Below are 18,001 nucleotides of genomic sequence, written 5' to 3'. Positions count from 1 at the left end.
GGTGTTGGTCCTCCAGCATTTCAAACCCTTAATTCAGGGGAGACATGTAATGGTCAGGAGCGACAACAGCACCACAGAATATATCAACAGGCAGGGCGGAGTCCGCTCTGACGCTTTGTTGACCACAGCGGAGAAACTGTGGGCTTCAGAGTGGTGTTATCTCTGAGAGCCCTCCACATTCCGGGTCTGGAGAACAGGGGGGCCGACCTCATGTCGAGGGGCGGACCCCTGCCAGGTGAGTGGGTGCTTCACCCGGAGCTGGTGAAGCGGATCTGGGCCCGGTTCGGGACAGCAGAGGTGGATCTGTTCGTCAGCCGGCGCAACAGCCACTGTGCCCTGTGGTTCTCCATGGCTCTGAGCGACGACCCGCCCTTGGGGGTGAACGAGTTTGCACACGAGCCATGGCCAAGGAAGCTGCTCTACGCCTTTCCACCGTTGTGTCTCATTCTCCCTCTCCTGGGGAGAGTGAGGCGAGAACGTCTGTCAATCATCCTAGTAGCGCCGGATCGCGTCGGGGCGCCGTGGTACTCAGAGATGACACAGATGAAGGTGGGCCAGCCCTGGGAGCTTCCCCAGTTCTGGGGGGCGATGTCTCAAGAGGCAGGTGCAATCGGGGCGTTACCCACTCTGGGCCAACCTCTCCAGGGTTGGCTCCTGAGAGGGACAGGCTAAGACAGGGTTGATTGTCTGATAGTGTTATTCAGTCATATCCAGGCAGCTAGAGCGGGATCCACCACAGCCTGTTACAGGCCGAAGTGGCTTGGATTCCAGCGATGGTGTGAGGAGCGGAAAATAGAGCCCCTATCTTGTGAGTTGGGATCTATTTTGTCGTACTTACAGTTATTGGTGGAAAGAGGGCTTTCTCATTTCACAGTGAAAGTGTATGCAGCAGCCATCTCGTCCTGCCATGAGGGATTTGGCAGGTCAGCCTTTTCTCAGCCACTAATGTTGCGGTTTTTACGGGGGTCAGGAGGCTGCCCCCATGAGTGCACGCCTCCGCCCCGCAGTGGGACCTGCCGCTGGTGCTCGAGGCTCTGGTCTCAGAACCATTTGAGCCTCTGGAGCTCTCCTCCCTAAAGGCACTGTCGTGGAAGACAGCATTGCTACTTGCCTTAACGTCAGCCAAAAGAGTGTCAGAGTTAACTGCTCTATCGGTGCACCCGAGTTGTTTAATGATCCGGGGTGACTAGAGCGGGGCGACACTCAGACCGAACCCCTCCTTTGTGCACAAGAGCCTAAGGAGTGCGTTCAGGTCGAGGGCTATTCAGTTGGGGGGCTTTAATCTTCCACCCCATAGTGAGGCGAGGGAGGCTAAATTGCACCTCCTCTGCCCGGTGCGTGCGCTAGCGTGTTAGCGCACGGCTGCCCTTAGATGCACTGAACAGCTGTTTGTGTGCTTCTGGGGCGGGGTGATCGGGAAAGCCCTGTCCAATGCGAGTGTATTGCACATGCCTACAGACAGGCAGGGAGAGCCTTCCCCACGGGGGTCCATGCACACTCTACACGAGCTATGGCTGTGTCAACAGCCTTATTTAACGGCGTGAGTGTGGAGGACATATGCACGGCGGCGTCTTGGTCAACGCCAGGCCCCTTCATAAAGTTTTATCTCTTGGACATGTCTGGCTCCTTTTCATCGTCTGTGCTTGCTGGGGCAACGCAGGACTGGTGAGGAGGGAAGGGGGCTGTGGGTCAGTGGGCATCCGACCCCCTCCCCGGGCGTAATGCACTTACGTTTTTTTCCCCGGGCCCCCGGGGACTGGGCCCATAGGGGCTGGAGGACTCTTTCCCCCTGCTTTAGGGCAGAGGGGGGGGAGTCCTCCACGTCATAGCACACCTCCGCGGGGTAAGCGCGTCAGGGTGTGCTCTGTCAACCGCAGCCCCAATTTTTTCTCCACGGTTACGACCGAGGGAAAGGTGAGTGAGGCGCAGCGCCCAGCTAACACGCCACGTTGCCACCACGTGGCCTAAAAGTGGTAGTTTGGTGGCACTGTGCACAACGTGGTAGCCACGTGGCCCCAACGTTGTGGTTCACCACAAGCACCCGTCTAAGTGTGCACAACGTGGTAGCCACGTGGCCCCAACGTTGTGGTTCACCACAAGCACCCGTCTAAAAATACTGATTTGTTTAATGTTATAGATTTATTTATTTATTTCCTTTTTGTCAGAATATGAGTTTGAAGGATAGTAATTTGTGCAAAAAATATTACTTGGGTGGTTTTACAAAGAAAATACCACGTTGTGGCCACGTTGAAATATAACGTATAAATACCACGTTGTGGCCACGTTGAAATATAACGTTTTCCTTTCCATGCAAGTGGGTGCACATACATATGATTTGTATGCAAATAGATGGAGTCTACTCTATTATGTAGTTGAATATTGTTCGTCCATTTGTTGCTGTTGATGTCAGTGGCGTTTTCTCCTGGAGGCCAAGGGAAGCCAGGCTTCCCCTGTTTTTTTTTTGTAGTTATAATTTTAATAAATAAATAAAAACACTTCGTTTAGTTTCGGAAATTCTTTGTTGTGTGTTGCTGCCGGCCCGTCTCTCCCCCATTCTCATTGAGTATTTTACAAAGAGTGAAACAGCGCCCCTCTAGATGTTACGGTGAAACAGTAGATTGCACTCTCTGTTGCGAGAGGAGGCCAGCCGAAATTTGCTTCCCTTGGTGAAAAAAAATGGAGGGATTGACCAATCAGATGAGGCTCACGTCATGCCCCTGCCAACCTGCGATTGGTCAGGGCCATGCCAAGGGAAGCCAGAGGCAGCTGGCTTCCCTTGCCTCACAATCCAATCAAATCGCATCAATTTAGTGGTGCAGTGACGCGTCCCAAAAAGCGGAAGTAAGCTGCGCTCGGTTTCCCTCGACAAAATAGCAATGGGATTTCTCCATAGGATTTTGGAAAATAGCTCGAAAAAAGGTCAGTGGAAAACGAACCTGTTAGGTAAATGCACGTTTTGTTCAGTCGGATAATATCCACATGTCTGGCCTACTTTTATAATTTTCAAATCATAAATCTAATCGATAGAAGATAGATAGCGTCACTGCACCACTCTCACCGCCGTTAGAAAGTAGCAAGCAACTGAAGCAAGTGCAATTATGGAGGGTGGAGATTCGGAGTATTTAATCAAAAATAATTGTACTAAACTTCCGCTGCAGCAGCAACAACAAATACAATCTGATGACAGGCCAATGCCCAAACTGGAGCTGTGTACAGCGAGGAACAAAGGAGCGAACCGGACGTAAAACGTTAAAGGTCTCCTGATTTAGTTTGTGAATGAATGCTTATTAGAGTTTCGGCTGGAGAGTGCGTGCGGACCTGTCGGTCAGATAACAGGCGTGTGTAAGTCCTGCATCTGTATGATACAAATGTGTGTAAAATGATACCGGGCGCTGTAATCACTCATCTGGTTACGTTATTACATTGACCACCACACCCCCGACCCAAAAGAAAAGACGTATTATTGGCTTCCCCTAATTTTTTCCCCACGCCACGCTACTGGTTGATGTTTATAACTGTATATGCTCTCACCAGCCTAAGAATTCAACCAATCACGGCAAATTTCGTTCGCGCCTTTTCTCAGTGTTCTGGATTTACCACTTCACATCCTGGTCGATCCATACGCATACAAATTATATAGTCCCTCAAATATCCATCTATTCTCCCAGAAGATGGGATGTATTTTGCAAAATAGACAGTTATTCGATCGTTTTTCCCAGTTCGACACCCTTTCCTGTCCCTCGATGCCCCCACTAGCGCTGGTTAAAATTAATGCCGTTCAGCGACCTACAAACGGTTAAACGGATCTGCGAAAACGAGGACACGCTGTCAATCTCTGGAACGTTAGGCCTAAACCGCGTTTTTTTTATTCAAGTCAAGAACTGTCAATATATACTTGCAGGTAAGGAAGCCATCCTTTTTTAAAGTTTTGTAATTCGGGTCATGAACATATGGGGGAGTGTTCTATGCACAGCTCTCAGCATATTTTACACTTTTTCTGCCGAAATTAAGCAGGTGCCTTGTGGCCTCATGTGTGGCCTAATCTCGGACTCGGCCTCCATGTTGTTTTTTTCAGCAGGGCCGCTGGGCTGTGTGAACAAAGCTTACATTAAATCCGTGGGAGATCTATATCTGGTTGAGATATGTCCCGACTTTTCAATAGATAGCGACTACCCAGTTAATAGACGAACGTACTCTATGGGAACAAATTAATAGAAAAACAGTTCAACGGAATAAGAAATATTAACCCTTTCAGTTTTCTTTATTAAATGTCATTTAATGTGGTGCTTCACTTCACCTGTTAATCTTTATTAAATAATGTTAATAGAGACGAAGAAGGGGAGATACTGGAGGCAAGTGACAGTGTCCCTGCTCTAGTTCTGGCCGAGCTACCAACACCTCCTCAACGGACAAATGGTAAATGAGGTTGGCACAAGGATCAAGTAGAGCTATATCCTCAACTGTTAATTTCAATTATTTTAGTTTCAACATGAAGCTTGAGTCACAAAAGAAAAAAAACAGCATTTGCTTGTATGCTAATTTTATTCCCAGGAGGTCCAACCTTTTCTTAAACACAGTATCTAACTGGCTAACTATGGGCTATTTTGACCTATAGAACAATGATTACTTTTTGGTACAGACATTTATGCAGTACCAGGTAGATCAGTACCGGTAAATTGATATTTTGGGAGTATCTTCTTGCAGTGAAAATAAAGTATTGCTTTCATGTCCTAATCAAAAATGCATTAATAATGTTTTATCGATAACCACACTCATTAAATTCTGTTTAAGGCTGTTCTGCACCGAGAGCGATATCACCAAGTACCAGTACCCCTTCCAGGTCTATTTCTGGGCATAGAATACAGTCTCCTGTGTGTCCTAACAGTGACTCAAGATCAGGTATTTAGGATTATTGACATTGTGCATTTGTCTTCATATTTAAAAAAAAAAACGGTTTAGAGTAATGATATACATTGGTCCTCTTGAGAGACCACCCCATCTGCCAAGCCAAACCGATCTGTCATAAAGGGTGGTCTCTCATAAGAGGTTCAATAGCATGGGATGTGTAGCCATTGGTGCATGATGTTGCGGGCTCCCAAGAGACGTGGTCTTAAATATGAGGTCATTCAAAAGGGGCACCACTGTATTCACTTTGCTCCATTTAGCCTTTCGCTTTATATTAATTTAAGTATTCTGATATAGACATTTATAAATTAATTGCATTACTATCTCTGTATACAGTGATGACTTCAAGTGCACGACTGTCTGAGGATCATCGTGGAGGAAAGCAACTGTTCCATACCAGGTAAGGAATCTGAGGCTTTGTAGTTTTACCCAAGTATTTACTGAGAGTAGTACGTACATGTATATCTCATTGCTCACCATGATTGGTCTAGGCCATTCATTGGTACAGTCACCCTGTGCTAAAGCATTTAGACTAGTACATGTAGTACATTAGACCAATCTGATATTAAGCTGTAGCGAATCTCTGTTACTACTCATGCCATGTAACTATGGCTTACTGTTGGCATGTACTGCAGTGAAGTAATAATTTCATGTTATGTTTTCAGCACCCCAACAACACCCAGAGCTTCTACATCTGCTGCAATAAATCCTGAAAGTGAGCCAACAGGTAACAAAGCCTAATGTAAAAGTTTTACTTCAAGAATATTTTTGAAATTTGTGATCCAGAAAATATTCAATTGTGATTTCCTCATTCTAAACATTGTGTTCTTTTGAGACAAATTGATAGCACGGGATGTGTAGCCATTGGTGCATGCTGTAGTGGTCTCCCAAGAGAGGTGGTCTTAAAATGAGGTCACTCAAAAGGGGCACCACTGTTTTCACTTTGCTCCATTTAGCCTTTCACTTTATATTAATTTAAGTATTCTGATATAGACATTTATAAATTAATTACATTACTATCTCTGTATACAGTGATGACTTCAAGTGCACGACTGTCTGAGGATCATCGTGGAGGAAAGCAACCCTTCCATACCAGGTAAGGAATCTGAGGCTTTGTAGTTTTACCCAAGTATTTACTGAGAGTAGTACGTACATGTATATCTCATTGCTCACCATGATTGGTCTAGGCCATTCATTGGTACAGTCACCCTGTGCTAAAGCATTTAGACTAGTACATGTAGTACATTAGACCAATCTGATATTAAGCTGTAGCGAATCTCTGTTACTACTCATGCCATGTAACTATGGCTTACTGTTGGCATGTACTGCAGTGAAGTAATAATTTCATGTTATGTTTTCAGCACCCCAACAACACCCAGAGCTTCTACATCTGCTGCAATAAATCCTGAAAGTGAGCCAACAGGTAACAAAGCCTAATGTAAAAGTTTTACTTCAAGAATATTTTTGAAATTTGTGATCCAGAAAATATTCAATTGTGATTTCCTCATTCTAAACATTGTGTTCTTTTGAGACAAATTGATAGCACGGGATGTGTAGCCATTGGTGCATGCTGTAGTGGTCTCCCAAGAGAGGTGGTCTTAAAATGAGGTCACTCAAAAGGGGCACCACTGTTTTCACTTTGCTCCATTTAGCCTTTCACTTTATATTAATTTAAGTATTCTGATATAGACATTTATAAATTAATTACATTACTATCTCTGTATACAGTGATGACTTCAAGTGCACGACTGTCTGAGGATCATCGTGGAGGAAAGCAACCCTTCCATACCAGGTAAGGAATCTGAGGCTTTGTAGTTTTACCCAAGTATTTACTGAGAGTAGTACGTACATGTATATCTCATTGCTCACCATGATTGGTCTAGGCCATTCATTGGTACAGTCACCCTGTGCTAAAGCATTTAGACTAGTACATGTAGTACATTAGACCAATCTGATATTAAGCTGTAGCGAATCTCTGTTACTACTCATGCCATGTAACTATGGCTTACTGTTGGCATGTACTGCAGTGAAGTAATAATTTCATGTTATGTTTTCAGCACCCCCACAACACCCAGAGCTTCTACATCTGCTGCAATAAATCCTGAAAGTGAGCCAACAGGTAACAAAGCCTAATGTAACAGTTTTACTTCAAGAATATTTTTCAAAATTGTGATCCAGAAAATATTCAATTTTGATTTCTTCATTCTAAACATTGTGTTCTTTTGAGACAAATTGATTGATGATTATGGCATCCTTTTCGCATTTTTTTCTCATTCCATTTACGTTTAGCTTGGGATCTAGCACTTGCCGTTGCTTGAAATATGTGTTTAACTTCAACGCAACATGAAATGTAATGAATCATTTGTCGCAATTGCCTTAATGCATTATACATGTATGTGGGTGAATAGATGCAAATTCTAAGCATAGTATTTAAAAATGTGGAATTGTGTTATCTTGCTACAGGATTCCAGAGCAGGATGCTGATGCGTATGCAAAACCTTGAAGAGTCACAGGGGGAAATCCTTAGAATGCTGCGCTTCTTGACAAGTGCCAGCAGAGCAGCAGGAGAGGAGTTGGACGATGTACTACCAGACCCTGTCAGCAGTACTGAGGAGCTGGATAGGCTTTGTGAGAGGCTTACAGATAAGGCCTTCAAGAGACAATTGGTATGTTCCATTGTGAAAGAAAAACTTATTTTGTTAAGAATCGCTTACATTTTATGAAGAAGTAACTCCATCTTCCAAAGAGACAGATAGGCAGACACCAAGACAGACAGGCAGGCAGGCAGGCACACATACAGACAGGTATACAGACAGATAGGCAGACAGACAGGCAGGCACACAGACAGCTAAACAGGCAGGCAGACGGACAGTCAGGCAGACAGGCACCTAAGCAGGCAGCAGGCAGGCATAGATAGATAGATAGATAGATAGATAGATAGATAGATAGATAGATAGATAGATAGATAGACATAATTGGGACCACTGAATTATTTCAAAACTGTAGTAGTTATATTCAATGCTGCCTTTGTAATATATATCTGACAATTTAGCATTTTCACTTGGATGTACTCAAGGGTTTTTTACTAAGAAAACTAATTATCTACATTGCAGACATGCTATATGACTTCCTTGGGTAGCCACAACATCGGAGACACCATCCGGAGGATGCTCTCCAAGTTGGGAACCAATGCCTTATGGTCAACGTATAGCCTCAAGGGAAAGAAGAGCAAGAACGCGTTGATTGACCTGTCGGTCACCAAGGTCCTCATCAGTAAGTGTTTAAGTCATAAATGGCATGCAATTGCTTCTTCAGTATTTTATGAAGCTCGCCTGATGCACTCCAGAGATACTCAATATAACATGTTGATTATCATTTATTATAACCGAAACGACCATTTTGGGGATGTTATGTTTCATGTGCATGAGTGGGTACGTGTCTGGGTCTGCATCTTCGTTAGTGGATCTTTCAAAAACTATGTGACATTCTAATGTACTTATTTGTATGAGTATTGGTCATCCATGGGCCAAGAACCCTCATGATTTTGGTGCTGATTCTATTTTTATATCTTTATTGTTGTGGCCATCTTGGATTTTCTTAATTTTCTCCGGGGTTTGGCCATACTACCGCGTACATTTTTCAGCTGTTCATGGGGGGTAATCATCTCGGTTTGCGATAATGGTCCCAGGTGGGTGATAATGGGGGATATTGATCCTACATCGGCGCTAATGGGGATATTGGTCCCAAGTGCGAGATACTGGTCCCCAGTGGGTGATCATGATAATGAGGGAAATGGTTCAGCAAGAAACCCATTTGTCTGGCCGTCTTGAATATTACAGTAAAGATTTGGGGGATGTATCCTGTGTTCGTCTGTGAATACCATTCTAATTACAAATATTAAAATATAAAACTGCCTTAGGATTATTTAGTTTAGATTTGTGAGGAATAGTTGTTTTAGTGTTAATTCTTTCACCAGTACATATACTTGTTACTCTTCCTTTCTTCCGTGCATTGCTTGGGGTTAGCAGTTTTGTGCTACTTTTCCTACAGGAGCATGCTTGAAAAACTATCCTAAAGCCAATGCTTCCGAGGTGGAGGAGCAACTGTCCGAAAATCTCAAATATGCACCGAAGAAAAAAGGAGGGCCAAAATACAAGGTGATAGTGGATTCTAGTGACTTACTTAAATATTTGGTCCATCTCTCCAAATGTCTGTCAATAAAGCATTTACATATCACATAAATTTACCACTTTGACATATAGTATGTGTCATCAGTACTTAAATCTTTGCATTCTCACAAAGTTAGTTATCATTATCACTACTCATCAATTAGGAACAATTAAGGATTTTATTTTCTAATATACCATGTATTCCCTAATGTGCGTTCTTGCTTTTTAGGAACCTGCTGCAAAGAGAAGGAAGAGCGTCGCATCTGCAGTCGATGTCGATACAGATACAGATTCAGATTAACATTTCACATATTACGCCTGGTCATTGGTGCACGGACGTTTCGGCCAACGGACGTTTTGGCCAGGTATATTTGTCGGGGCGGACGTTTCGGCCAGCTTGTACAAAAAATATAATAACTGAATAAATAAATATTTTATTTCATTTAAATTCACCTACGTAGTAGATACATGTTACTGCCATTCATATATATATAATAACTGAATAAATACATATAGCGCCACCAACGTAAATGTTCATTTAGTCTACAAGGTCTCGGTTCGAAAGCCACAAATGTTCAGCTGGCCAGCTATTATTGTATTACCTTGGACAATGTTTTATCTATTGTTAGGTTATTTCCTTGAGGTACTGAGAAAGTAGTTTAGGTAAACCTGTTATGCCTTCATATAAAGAGATTGCAATTGATATCATTTATATCCCTCTTTGTGTTACTACATTTGACCATGGCTTCATTATGTTCTTTTGTTCAGGAACATACAAATTAAACTGGTTACTTATACACCTTAAGTTTGCAGAGAATATTTAAATGTCCATAATTGTAGAAATATGATAAAAAATATCATTCTACTGTCTACATGTCCTAAAATTAATTATGGGTTTATGGAATTTCTTATTGATATATATCTATCTGTCAATTTGAATCATGTCATGATGTATTATGCATTTGAACCATTGAAATGCAAATAAAATTGTCTAAGAAGTGTATTATTAAAATTTGAGTTGTGTTGATTACTTTGACATAATTAAAGCTAATCGAAAGAAAATATAATTGCAAATAGAAAGTGGTCTAAAGGTGGTGTGAACGTTACATTTCAACGTTACATTTCAATGTGGTGACCACGTTATTTCGACCATACAAAATCACGTGGCCTCCACGTAAATTGCCACGTTGTCACAACAACAGCATCACGTGGCTGTAACGTGGCAGCCACGTGCAATTGTTAGCTGGGCGGCTGCTAACCAGAAACCCGGTCAGAGACAGTGAGATGGAACAGTGTGCCCGTCCACACTACAGCTTCAAAAAAAGCTTGGATCTGGGCGTGTCTGAAGCTTGGGGATTTCATTCGAGCACCGCGACCAACAATCAATCACATGAATATCCCGCCCCGGACATACAAAGCAAAAAAACCTGGTTCTTCTCCACTATTGCTAAAATGGATGCCGGTGTTGTAGCAAGGGTAAGAAGGGCAATAAGGGTAACACGTGTGTGTGCAAGGTTGCATAAATTGTCTCGCAGGAAGCCATTTAGTGTGCGTCGCTGTTGGGTACATCCTATACTCCGAAAACGTTTGCAACGGGGGGAATACCACGTTCTGGTCCAAGAGCTCCGTCTGGATGACAACCTCTTTCAGAAGTACTTCAGGATGAGCAAAGACGTGTTCGACGAGTTGCTCGGAAAAGTGGGCCCACTGATTACAAAGGCTGACACCCATCTGCGTTTGTCAATCGGACCCACCGAACGACTCGCCATATGCCTACGGTAGGTTTTGTGTATTTCTACTTCTTTCATCTGACTCTGTATAGAAGGAGAGAGAATTCATGAATGAAGTCTGTGATTTAGTTCAGATGGATAACATTAATTAAGATAGCTAGGTAAACACAGTATGTGGGGGGGGGGGGGGGGGGTGTGGTCTGTGTGTGTGGGGGGGGGATCTGTGTGTGTGTCTGTGATCAATGTGTGTCTGTGTGGGTGTGTCTGTGGTCTGTGTGTGTTTGTGATCAATGTGTGTGTGGGTGTGTGGGTGTGTGTGTGTGGGGTCTGAATAAATATATTTTGTAATCATGTATATATATTTTTTCTCAGGTACCTGGCAACCGGTGACTCTTACAGGACCATACCATTCAGCTATCGGGTCGGGCATGCAACAGTGGCTGTCATCATGAAGGAGGTTGCGGGTGCCGTCTGGACCGCCCTGGTTGAGGAGTACATGCCGGTACCACAGATGGAGGACTGGAGAGCCATCGCTGCTGGGTTCCAGGAGCGTTGGGACTTTCCCAATTGTGTTGGTGCCATTGATGGGAAGCACGTGGTGATCCAGGCTCCGGCAAATTCTGGGTCCCTCTACTTCAACTACAAGTGCACCTACTCCTTGGTACTGCTGGCTGTCGTGGATGCTGAGTACCTCTTCAGGGTAGTGGATGTCGGAGGCTTTGGAAGGAGCAGCGACAGTGGGAGCCTGAGGAATTCCGCTTTTGGAGAGAGCCTCAGAGATGGCAGTCTGCAGCTACCACCTGACACTGTCATCCCAGGAGCAGAGCGGCGGGGCCTTCTCCCCCATGTCTTCGTTGGAGATGAGGCTTTTCCGCTGCTGGACAACCTGCTGCGTCCATTCCCTGGACGTCACCTCACCCGTGAAAGGACGTTGTTCAACTACCGCCTCAGCCGTGCTAGGTTGGTGGTTGAATGTGCGTTTGGCATCCTCTCATCCCAGTGGAGAATGCTCAGTCGTGTCATCACCACCAGCCCCGAGGTAACAGAGTTGTGTGTGAAGGCCGCCTGTGTGTTGCACAACTTCTTCCGCAGGAGGACGATAGGAAGACCATCACGCACACCTATCGCAAAGTCCACGGGTGAAGCTACTCCAACCCTGTGTGATGCACCAAGGATGGGCTCCAACAATGCCATCCATCCAACTGCGGGAGACCTTCAGCTCCTATTTCAATGAGGAGGGTGCAGTGCGATGGCAGCATAGAGTGGTGTAGGGTCACCATTGTCTCCAAACCAAAAGCTCTTTTAAGAGCTACCCATATTTTCTTTAAAAAGCAAATATTCCAAATGAGCCATTATAAAATCAACCATTCCTAATAAACATGTTTCCTGAACTGATATTATGATATGACTAACAACCTTTTTCCCTCAGTCCTGTTTTTAGTGATAAAAATTACAACAGGTTTTCACCTGAACAATTGCAGAAGACAGCACATTATACTGTATATCGACATACATGAGGCTTCTGGTATGTTGCAACTGACAAACCACATGCACAAGTCAATACACGGTATAGCCATAACAGACTTTAAATAACTTTTATTTATGTAATGTTGTGAGTGAAGTGTGTGATGAGTGATGAGTGTAAAAACATGTCATGTGGATCAGTATCAGTATGTAATTAATTAATTCTCCAGCTCTGCTGCCTCCAGGACCGCCTCGTGTATGGTCAATCTGAGCCTCAGCCTATTTCTCCTGCTGATCAGCCTCATGGTGGGCAAGAGACTCCAGAAAAAGAGCAGGTCATCGTCCTCCCCCACCACTGGTGGTGGGGGTGGTGGTGGTGGCATATCCAGCATTGGACCTACGGTCAAAAGCAGATTCTCCTCAAAGGGGGACATCTCCCTTCCCCTTATCTTTTTCCCCCGGAATGCGACTCTCGCCTGTGCTGGCTGACTGGCCGGCTGACTGGCCGGCTGACTAGCAGGCTGACTGGCACCTGGCTGGCTTTCCATGATGTCATCCAGGCTCTTTTCCAGGCTGTCTTCCTCTTCCTCTTCTATGGATGTGGATGGAGGCAGGGCTTGCCGGGGGAAAATTGCTGGAAGTCTCGCGGTCAAGCATGAATGGCTTTAAAAAGCTCATGATTGCCGCGAGACGCCAGGGCTTAGATCCCCCGGAAGACCCTGCCCCGCTCCTTTTCCCTTCCTTCTCTAATATCCTCTCCTTCCTTTATCGGTCCCTGAGGGACTTCCACTGCTTGTTGCACACTTCCTCTAATAAAATGAAATGAAAGAATACAGTTAATTTCTTGAATTTAAGAAAATGATTCCTCCATTAATGAAAACCAAATCCCTTTATCACTGTCAATTGCATAAAAGGTTTTACATGTCACACTTTATCAGAATCAAAATCAGAAACAGGTTTATTGCCAGGTAGCTTTGCACATACTAGGAATTTGACTTGATGTCATGGTGCATATATAAAAAACAATAAATCTAATATAAAACACAAAATGTTTTACACCGTAATAAAATACAGTTAAATTGCAAAAAGATACAAATTAAATAAAACAGTAATTTACATGGAAATAGAATGCAGTTTTGCATATATATATATAACTAAGACATTTGAAAGCAGAATATGAGCAGAAAGGAGTATGACATTGTGTGCATTAATGTAATGCAATATATTCTATGATCTGGCAGAGGTAAAGTGTCAGCGGATGATGAACATTTATGTGATTAATGTCTATGGTGCTATTTTATGCTAAATATAGTAGCTAATGGCTATGCTTGCTAGCTATGTTAACACTACGTAAATTCAGTTCGGCGAAAAGCGAGGCAACGTGATTTTGGAAACCGTCTTTGAAGCTGTCGAAGCTGTAGTGTGGACGGGCCGGGTGGTCATTGTGGGACGACAGCGTGTGTATACATCGGGGCTCCGCCCACTGTACCCATAGAGTCCAGTAGAGGGCGGAGCCTGTGAGAGATATAACGATGGGTTACGTATGGTGACCTTTGTTATATAAACACAGGCGGAGCCCTCTACTCAGGGGCCCTGTCTGTCCTATGCTACTTGCTGAAGAGAAGTGTAGGATGACAGTCAGTAGGTAAGGCTTCCTTTTATGGGGTGAGATGCGCGCGCATTCAGGTAGGCCCGCCCCGGGGCCGGCTACGTCTAGAAAGTCTCAGTGGATAAATGCTTGCATGATAGGATCAAGGGGAGTACCCATAGAGTCCAGTAGAGGGCTCCGCCTGTGTTTATATAACAAGGGTTACCATACGTAACCCCTCGTTACCTACTCCATGTGTTTTTATCACAAGGATGATAATTTATAGTTTCTCCTCCACCACCATCCACTCTTTTTCTGACATCCTAATCAGCTTTCTCATCCAGGCTGAAAAAGCACAAGAGACGCTGCAGAAATAGCTTCCAATTTGTACAAAATCTTTGGCCCTGAAGCGCTTGCTCCCCTATCAAATTTGTCCTTTAATTCTTCAAATTAAAATGCACTGTTACCATTAAATGTGACCTCCTCCAACAGAATGTGTCAGTGAGAAATGGCTGGAGAGCATGTGACCAGCAGACACAGTGATAAAGTGCAGTGATTTTGGTGTATGTCGTCATCAATGTGATGTGTGATGTGTATAGCGTCAGTTTCTGATGCATATTTTCTATTTAGAGTACAGCCGGCGCACTCTAACCTCAGCTATCATCTTTTACCCAGTGACCTCGCCTTACTCTAACCTTGACTATATCATTTACTATGGGTGTGAATCATTTGCATGTTGTGCATTTGCCCTTCATAGGTAAATGTATGTAAAATATCACGTGAACATTAGATGAGAGCTTGCAGGTCGTTAATAAACACACACAATACAATGTCCTGTGAAATGCACTAAACAGCCACATTCAATTTGGGATATTGTAAATAAAAATACTGTTGATGCAACACTGTCTTTTGATTGCGATGCCATTTAGCATTGCAATTACTATAGCCCGTATTGCTTTATACAGTACAGAAAATGATTTAGCAAACTGTTTGTATCTTTGGCTGCTTGAATGTTTACATTTTCAGCTTTCTTCCCTTTCATTGAAACTAAACAATTTGTAGATAGAGTGATAATGAAAAGAAAGTTGCAGTCCTTATGCTAATTTGATGTCATAAAGATATAACAATAGGCAAACAAATTGGCTGTGGTCCCAATAGAGATGCATTGTTTCAGCACATATCTTTTATAGCCCATTTACTGTGTATTCTAGATATGTTTTTTAAAGCATATTGCAGTTTATGTTACCTCAAATTGACTTTAGGTGATTTTTTATTCATGCCTGAACTTGTTCCTCATGTTCAAAATGTATTTTAAACCACGGAATGTTTGAGATGATATCAAAGAAAAGCTGCTTCACACAGCTTAGCGATGCTTCCATTGATTTACTTTCATTACATTTCAATGGATGGGTCAATTATATTATCATATTTCACCCTCAGACCTAAAGCTATAGCTGTAGGCCAAACTCACATGTTATTGTATCCTTTTAATAATTTGTCTTTGATTGTCTATACTTGAAGCTTTCATGCCCAGGTGAACTCTCAGAAATGATGAATGAGACTCCTTAATGGCTTTTGTGATTTTTGCGAGCACATCAAAGGTACACATCAATCGTTATGTCTGAATACAGATTAGTGATACACAGTATGCTGTCTTTGTCTAGTGCTTTGCCATATGTCAATTTACTAAATGATGAAATGGAAAAAAGGACAGGTGTTTTACTTCTAAAGCCCTTCAACAATGGGGACTTTACTGGCGTAATGAAGAGTCAGAATAGAGCGATTAGTGTGTTTGTATTCAAGGCAAACAACCGCTCATCCATAACAAAAGTGTTTGCTGAGGTAAGATAGGTACATATCCTGTGCAAATATGATGCTACACACATCAGCACGTATGTACATGCAAATACACACAAACACCAAAGAGGAGAGTGCTGTATTATTTTATTCTGGACACTGTGAGTTTCAGATATGTTCTCTGCATTAAGGGGAGCAGAACAAAGCATAAAACAGTACATTGTTGATCTTTGTTTTTTATTCAAAGCTCAAATTTGCTGCGTGAATATGAGGGAATGTGTGCATGTGTTTGTGATAGGGAACATTGTATATGATCAATGCTGTTTATCATTGTTTATAATTGTCCAACACAAGTTATGCTCACCTTCAAAGTAATAATGAAACACTATAAGCCCATATATCAAAGAGAAACCGCTTAACACCAATGTTATGATAACCAGATTTTACAAAGACGCTGAATAGTGCATGCTGAAAAATGATTTTGTTTGAACAGAACATATGCACAAATCTGATATGCGCCTTCTTCTCAGCATATTATCTTGAACAATTATCAGTGATAGATCTTAGTGAATTGATCGCTTTATTATAATTTCAATTAAATATTGTGAAAACAATTAATCATAAACAGATTATACAGGATGTGCTGAATCTCTTGGAGTTGAAACTTGCTTCAGCATGCAGCTTTACTGCATCAATGAGGACTGATTTTGTTTGGACGCTATATCCAGGTCATGAATACTATCACAGAAAGCAGTTCCAGTTGGATCAATATAGCTACTGTGAATATGTCCAATATATCAAAACACCACAACCCTCACAATATCTTAAAAGCAACTCAGATACAATTCCTAAATGATGTACAATGCCAGCAGTGGCATGTAAGAATTGCAACAAATATATATTATATATGTGCATGGTTGATCAATGCAATTTGCTATTGGAAAAAGAGACAAGGGACAATGGACAAGGCAGATTGCAAGATGCCCACACTAGAAAACTAGGTTTTAGGTCAATCCTGAAATAAATATTCTTTATCAGATTTAACTCACTAACAAAGAGTGTCCTATGGATATTATTATCCATAGGACAATCTGATAAATAATATGTTTTTCAGCATTGACCTAACCAATGAAAACCTTAGTATACAGTCACCAAAACTAGAGTATCATGCAGAAATGTGGCAATTTACTGATATTGGTTCAGCATGTATTGACTATCTTATATGTTACGCTGTGAACCCCTACAGCCACTAGAGGGCAAGAAAAGTGAGAATGCTTAGGTAAGTACATTTGTATATTTGCAATAATGTTTTCTCATGTCTTGTGCATGCAACAGTAGAACAGTCAGTCAGATGTGAGCAGGTGGTGCTAGTGACTTATCCGACCGGCCCACATCGTCTGACCGGCCCACTTCAGTTCCGGCCCCATCGTGATTCGTCCCGAACGTCCCGATGGCCGCCACTGATAAGAACTGGATACAGCGTCGGAGGCGGGGTCTCGTTCTTTCCTATGAGAGGTGCTCATAGAGAGGTGAATCCCCTCCCCTTCCGGTGGACCTCCATGGGACCTTATTTCGGAAAAATAATGTATTGAAGTCAATGGCAAGAGAATGATTATCTTTCGATCCCGTTTGAATTGTGCCACGAATTACAAATATGATGTTTGTCAATTTAAAAGATAATTTTGCAAGTCAAAAAAATTAAAATGTGTAGTAAAACTGTGAAGTAACACATTTTTTTGTGTGAAACGCTCAATGAACTAAATCTCTGGTCTCGCACAACAACACACGTAACCAAGATGGCCGTCTGTCTTGCCAAAAAAGGGATTAACTACCCTCACTATCACCACAATGAAACACGTCCAGAAGAATGTCATGCAAAGCTGCCTGCCTTCCTTTGATTCTCCTTGAACTGCCTGATCTTTTTAATGTTCAATGTCAACCATTTGTGAAGATGGGATGAAGTAGAAAATATCGTAGATGCTAATGTAGCGTTAGCATTTCTCTACCGGGGGCATCCGGGCTTAAAAAGTGTATTATAGAATGATCACACCGGTGTGACAGTACTCTTCAAAGGGTTCACGAAATATGACTACTAGCCTACTGTTTAACATTTTGGGTTACTTAATGTTACTTCATGTTAAGGCTAATAAAAATGACAAGGCTAAGGCTGTAATGCTAACTAACATGCTTGCTACTAGCTTGGTAGCTAACTTGATCCAGCCACTCCTGGTCCTTTCATCAGACGGGAAGCGAAAGAACGAGCAAGACCCGTTGCTGGTATGATTACAACCTGGTACAAAGCACACAGGCATCTTGTTAAAGTTATCTTATCTTAGCTATCTCTTATA

The 18,001-nt window shown here is 42.7% G+C and overlaps 3 protein-coding genes across 9 annotated transcripts; all 3 read left to right on the top strand.

Moving 5' to 3' along the window:
* Positions 1-2,534: 2,534 nt before the first annotated feature.
* LOC307044908 (uncharacterized protein) lies at positions 2,535-6,266 on the top strand. 5 transcript variants are annotated; one of them, XM_079690342.1, is made up of 6 exons: positions 2,535-2,919; positions 4,330-4,416; positions 4,792-4,899; positions 5,242-5,305; positions 5,571-5,632; positions 5,938-6,266. In XM_079690342.1, the coding sequence occupies exons 1-6, from the start codon at positions 2,877-2,879 to the stop codon at positions 6,003-6,005; spliced, it is 432 nt and encodes a 143-aa protein (XP_079546468.1). In that variant the 5' UTR covers positions 2,535-2,876; the 3' UTR covers positions 6,006-6,266. The 5 variants fall into 5 exon arrangements, 2 of the variants coding, with proteins under 2 accessions (XP_079546468.1, XP_079546467.1); XM_079690341.1 differs by lacking the exon at positions 2,535-2,919 and adding an exon at positions 3,494-3,901; XR_013809743.1 differs by having other exon boundaries at positions 4,328-4,416; positions 5,571-6,266.
* Positions 6,267-6,341: 75 nt separating this feature from the next.
* On the top strand, positions 6,342-10,210 carry LOC307044906 (uncharacterized protein). 3 transcript variants are annotated; one of them, XM_079690339.1, is made up of 6 exons: positions 6,345-6,697; positions 6,963-7,024; positions 7,369-7,571; positions 8,019-8,178; positions 8,956-9,062; positions 9,304-10,210. In XM_079690339.1, the coding sequence occupies exons 1-6, from the start codon at positions 6,636-6,638 to the stop codon at positions 9,373-9,375; spliced, it is 666 nt and encodes a 221-aa protein (XP_079546465.1). In that variant the 5' UTR covers positions 6,345-6,635; the 3' UTR covers positions 9,376-10,210. The 3 variants fall into 3 exon arrangements, with proteins under 3 accessions (XP_079546463.1, XP_079546464.1, XP_079546465.1); XM_079690338.1 differs by having other exon boundaries at positions 6,344-6,697; positions 8,956-10,210; XM_079690337.1 differs by lacking the exons at positions 8,956-9,062; positions 9,304-10,210 and having other exon boundaries at positions 6,342-6,697; positions 8,019-8,945.
* Positions 10,211-10,526: 316 nt separating this feature from the next.
* On the top strand, positions 10,527-12,038 carry LOC307044639 (uncharacterized protein; the record flags this gene model as incomplete). Its single annotated transcript, XM_079689950.1, has 3 exons — positions 10,527-10,550; positions 10,725-10,852; positions 11,177-12,038. 3 exons carry the CDS (start codon positions 10,527-10,529, stop codon positions 12,036-12,038), a joined length of 1,014 nt encoding a protein of 337 aa, XP_079546076.1.
* Positions 12,039-18,001: the final 5,963 nt, after the last annotated feature.

Source organism: Notothenia rossii (genome assembly GCF_949606895.1).
Source record: "Notothenia rossii genome assembly, chromosome: 6".
Taxonomy (NCBI): domain Eukaryota; kingdom Metazoa; phylum Chordata; class Actinopteri; order Perciformes; family Nototheniidae; genus Notothenia; species Notothenia rossii.
The sequence above is the reverse complement of the archived record's forward strand: the minus strand, read 5'-3'. Positions and strand labels throughout refer to the sequence as shown.

Bases quoted from the DNA above. Each gene is read 5' to 3' on its own strand.
- LOC307044908 (XM_079690341.1), top strand. From the start codon at position 3,772: ATGCCGTTCAGCGACCTACAAACGGTTAAACGGATCTGCGAAAACGAG. The intron at 3,902-4,329 runs GTAAGGAAGCCA...ATGTTAATAGAG, and splicing joins CTGTCAATATATACTTGCAG to ACGAAGAAGGGGAGATACTG. The intron at 5,306-5,570 runs GTAAGGAATCTG...TTATGTTTTCAG, and splicing joins AAGCAACTGTTCCATACCAG to CACCCCAACAACACCCAGAG.
- LOC307044906 (XM_079690337.1), top strand. From the start codon at position 6,636: ATGACTTCAAGTGCACGACTGTCTGAGGATCATCGTGGAGGAAAGCAA. The intron at 6,698-6,962 runs GTAAGGAATCTG...TTATGTTTTCAG, and splicing joins AAGCAACCCTTCCATACCAG to CACCCCCACAACACCCAGAG. The intron at 7,025-7,368 runs GTAACAAAGCCT...ATCTTGCTACAG, and splicing joins TCCTGAAAGTGAGCCAACAG to GATTCCAGAGCAGGATGCTG.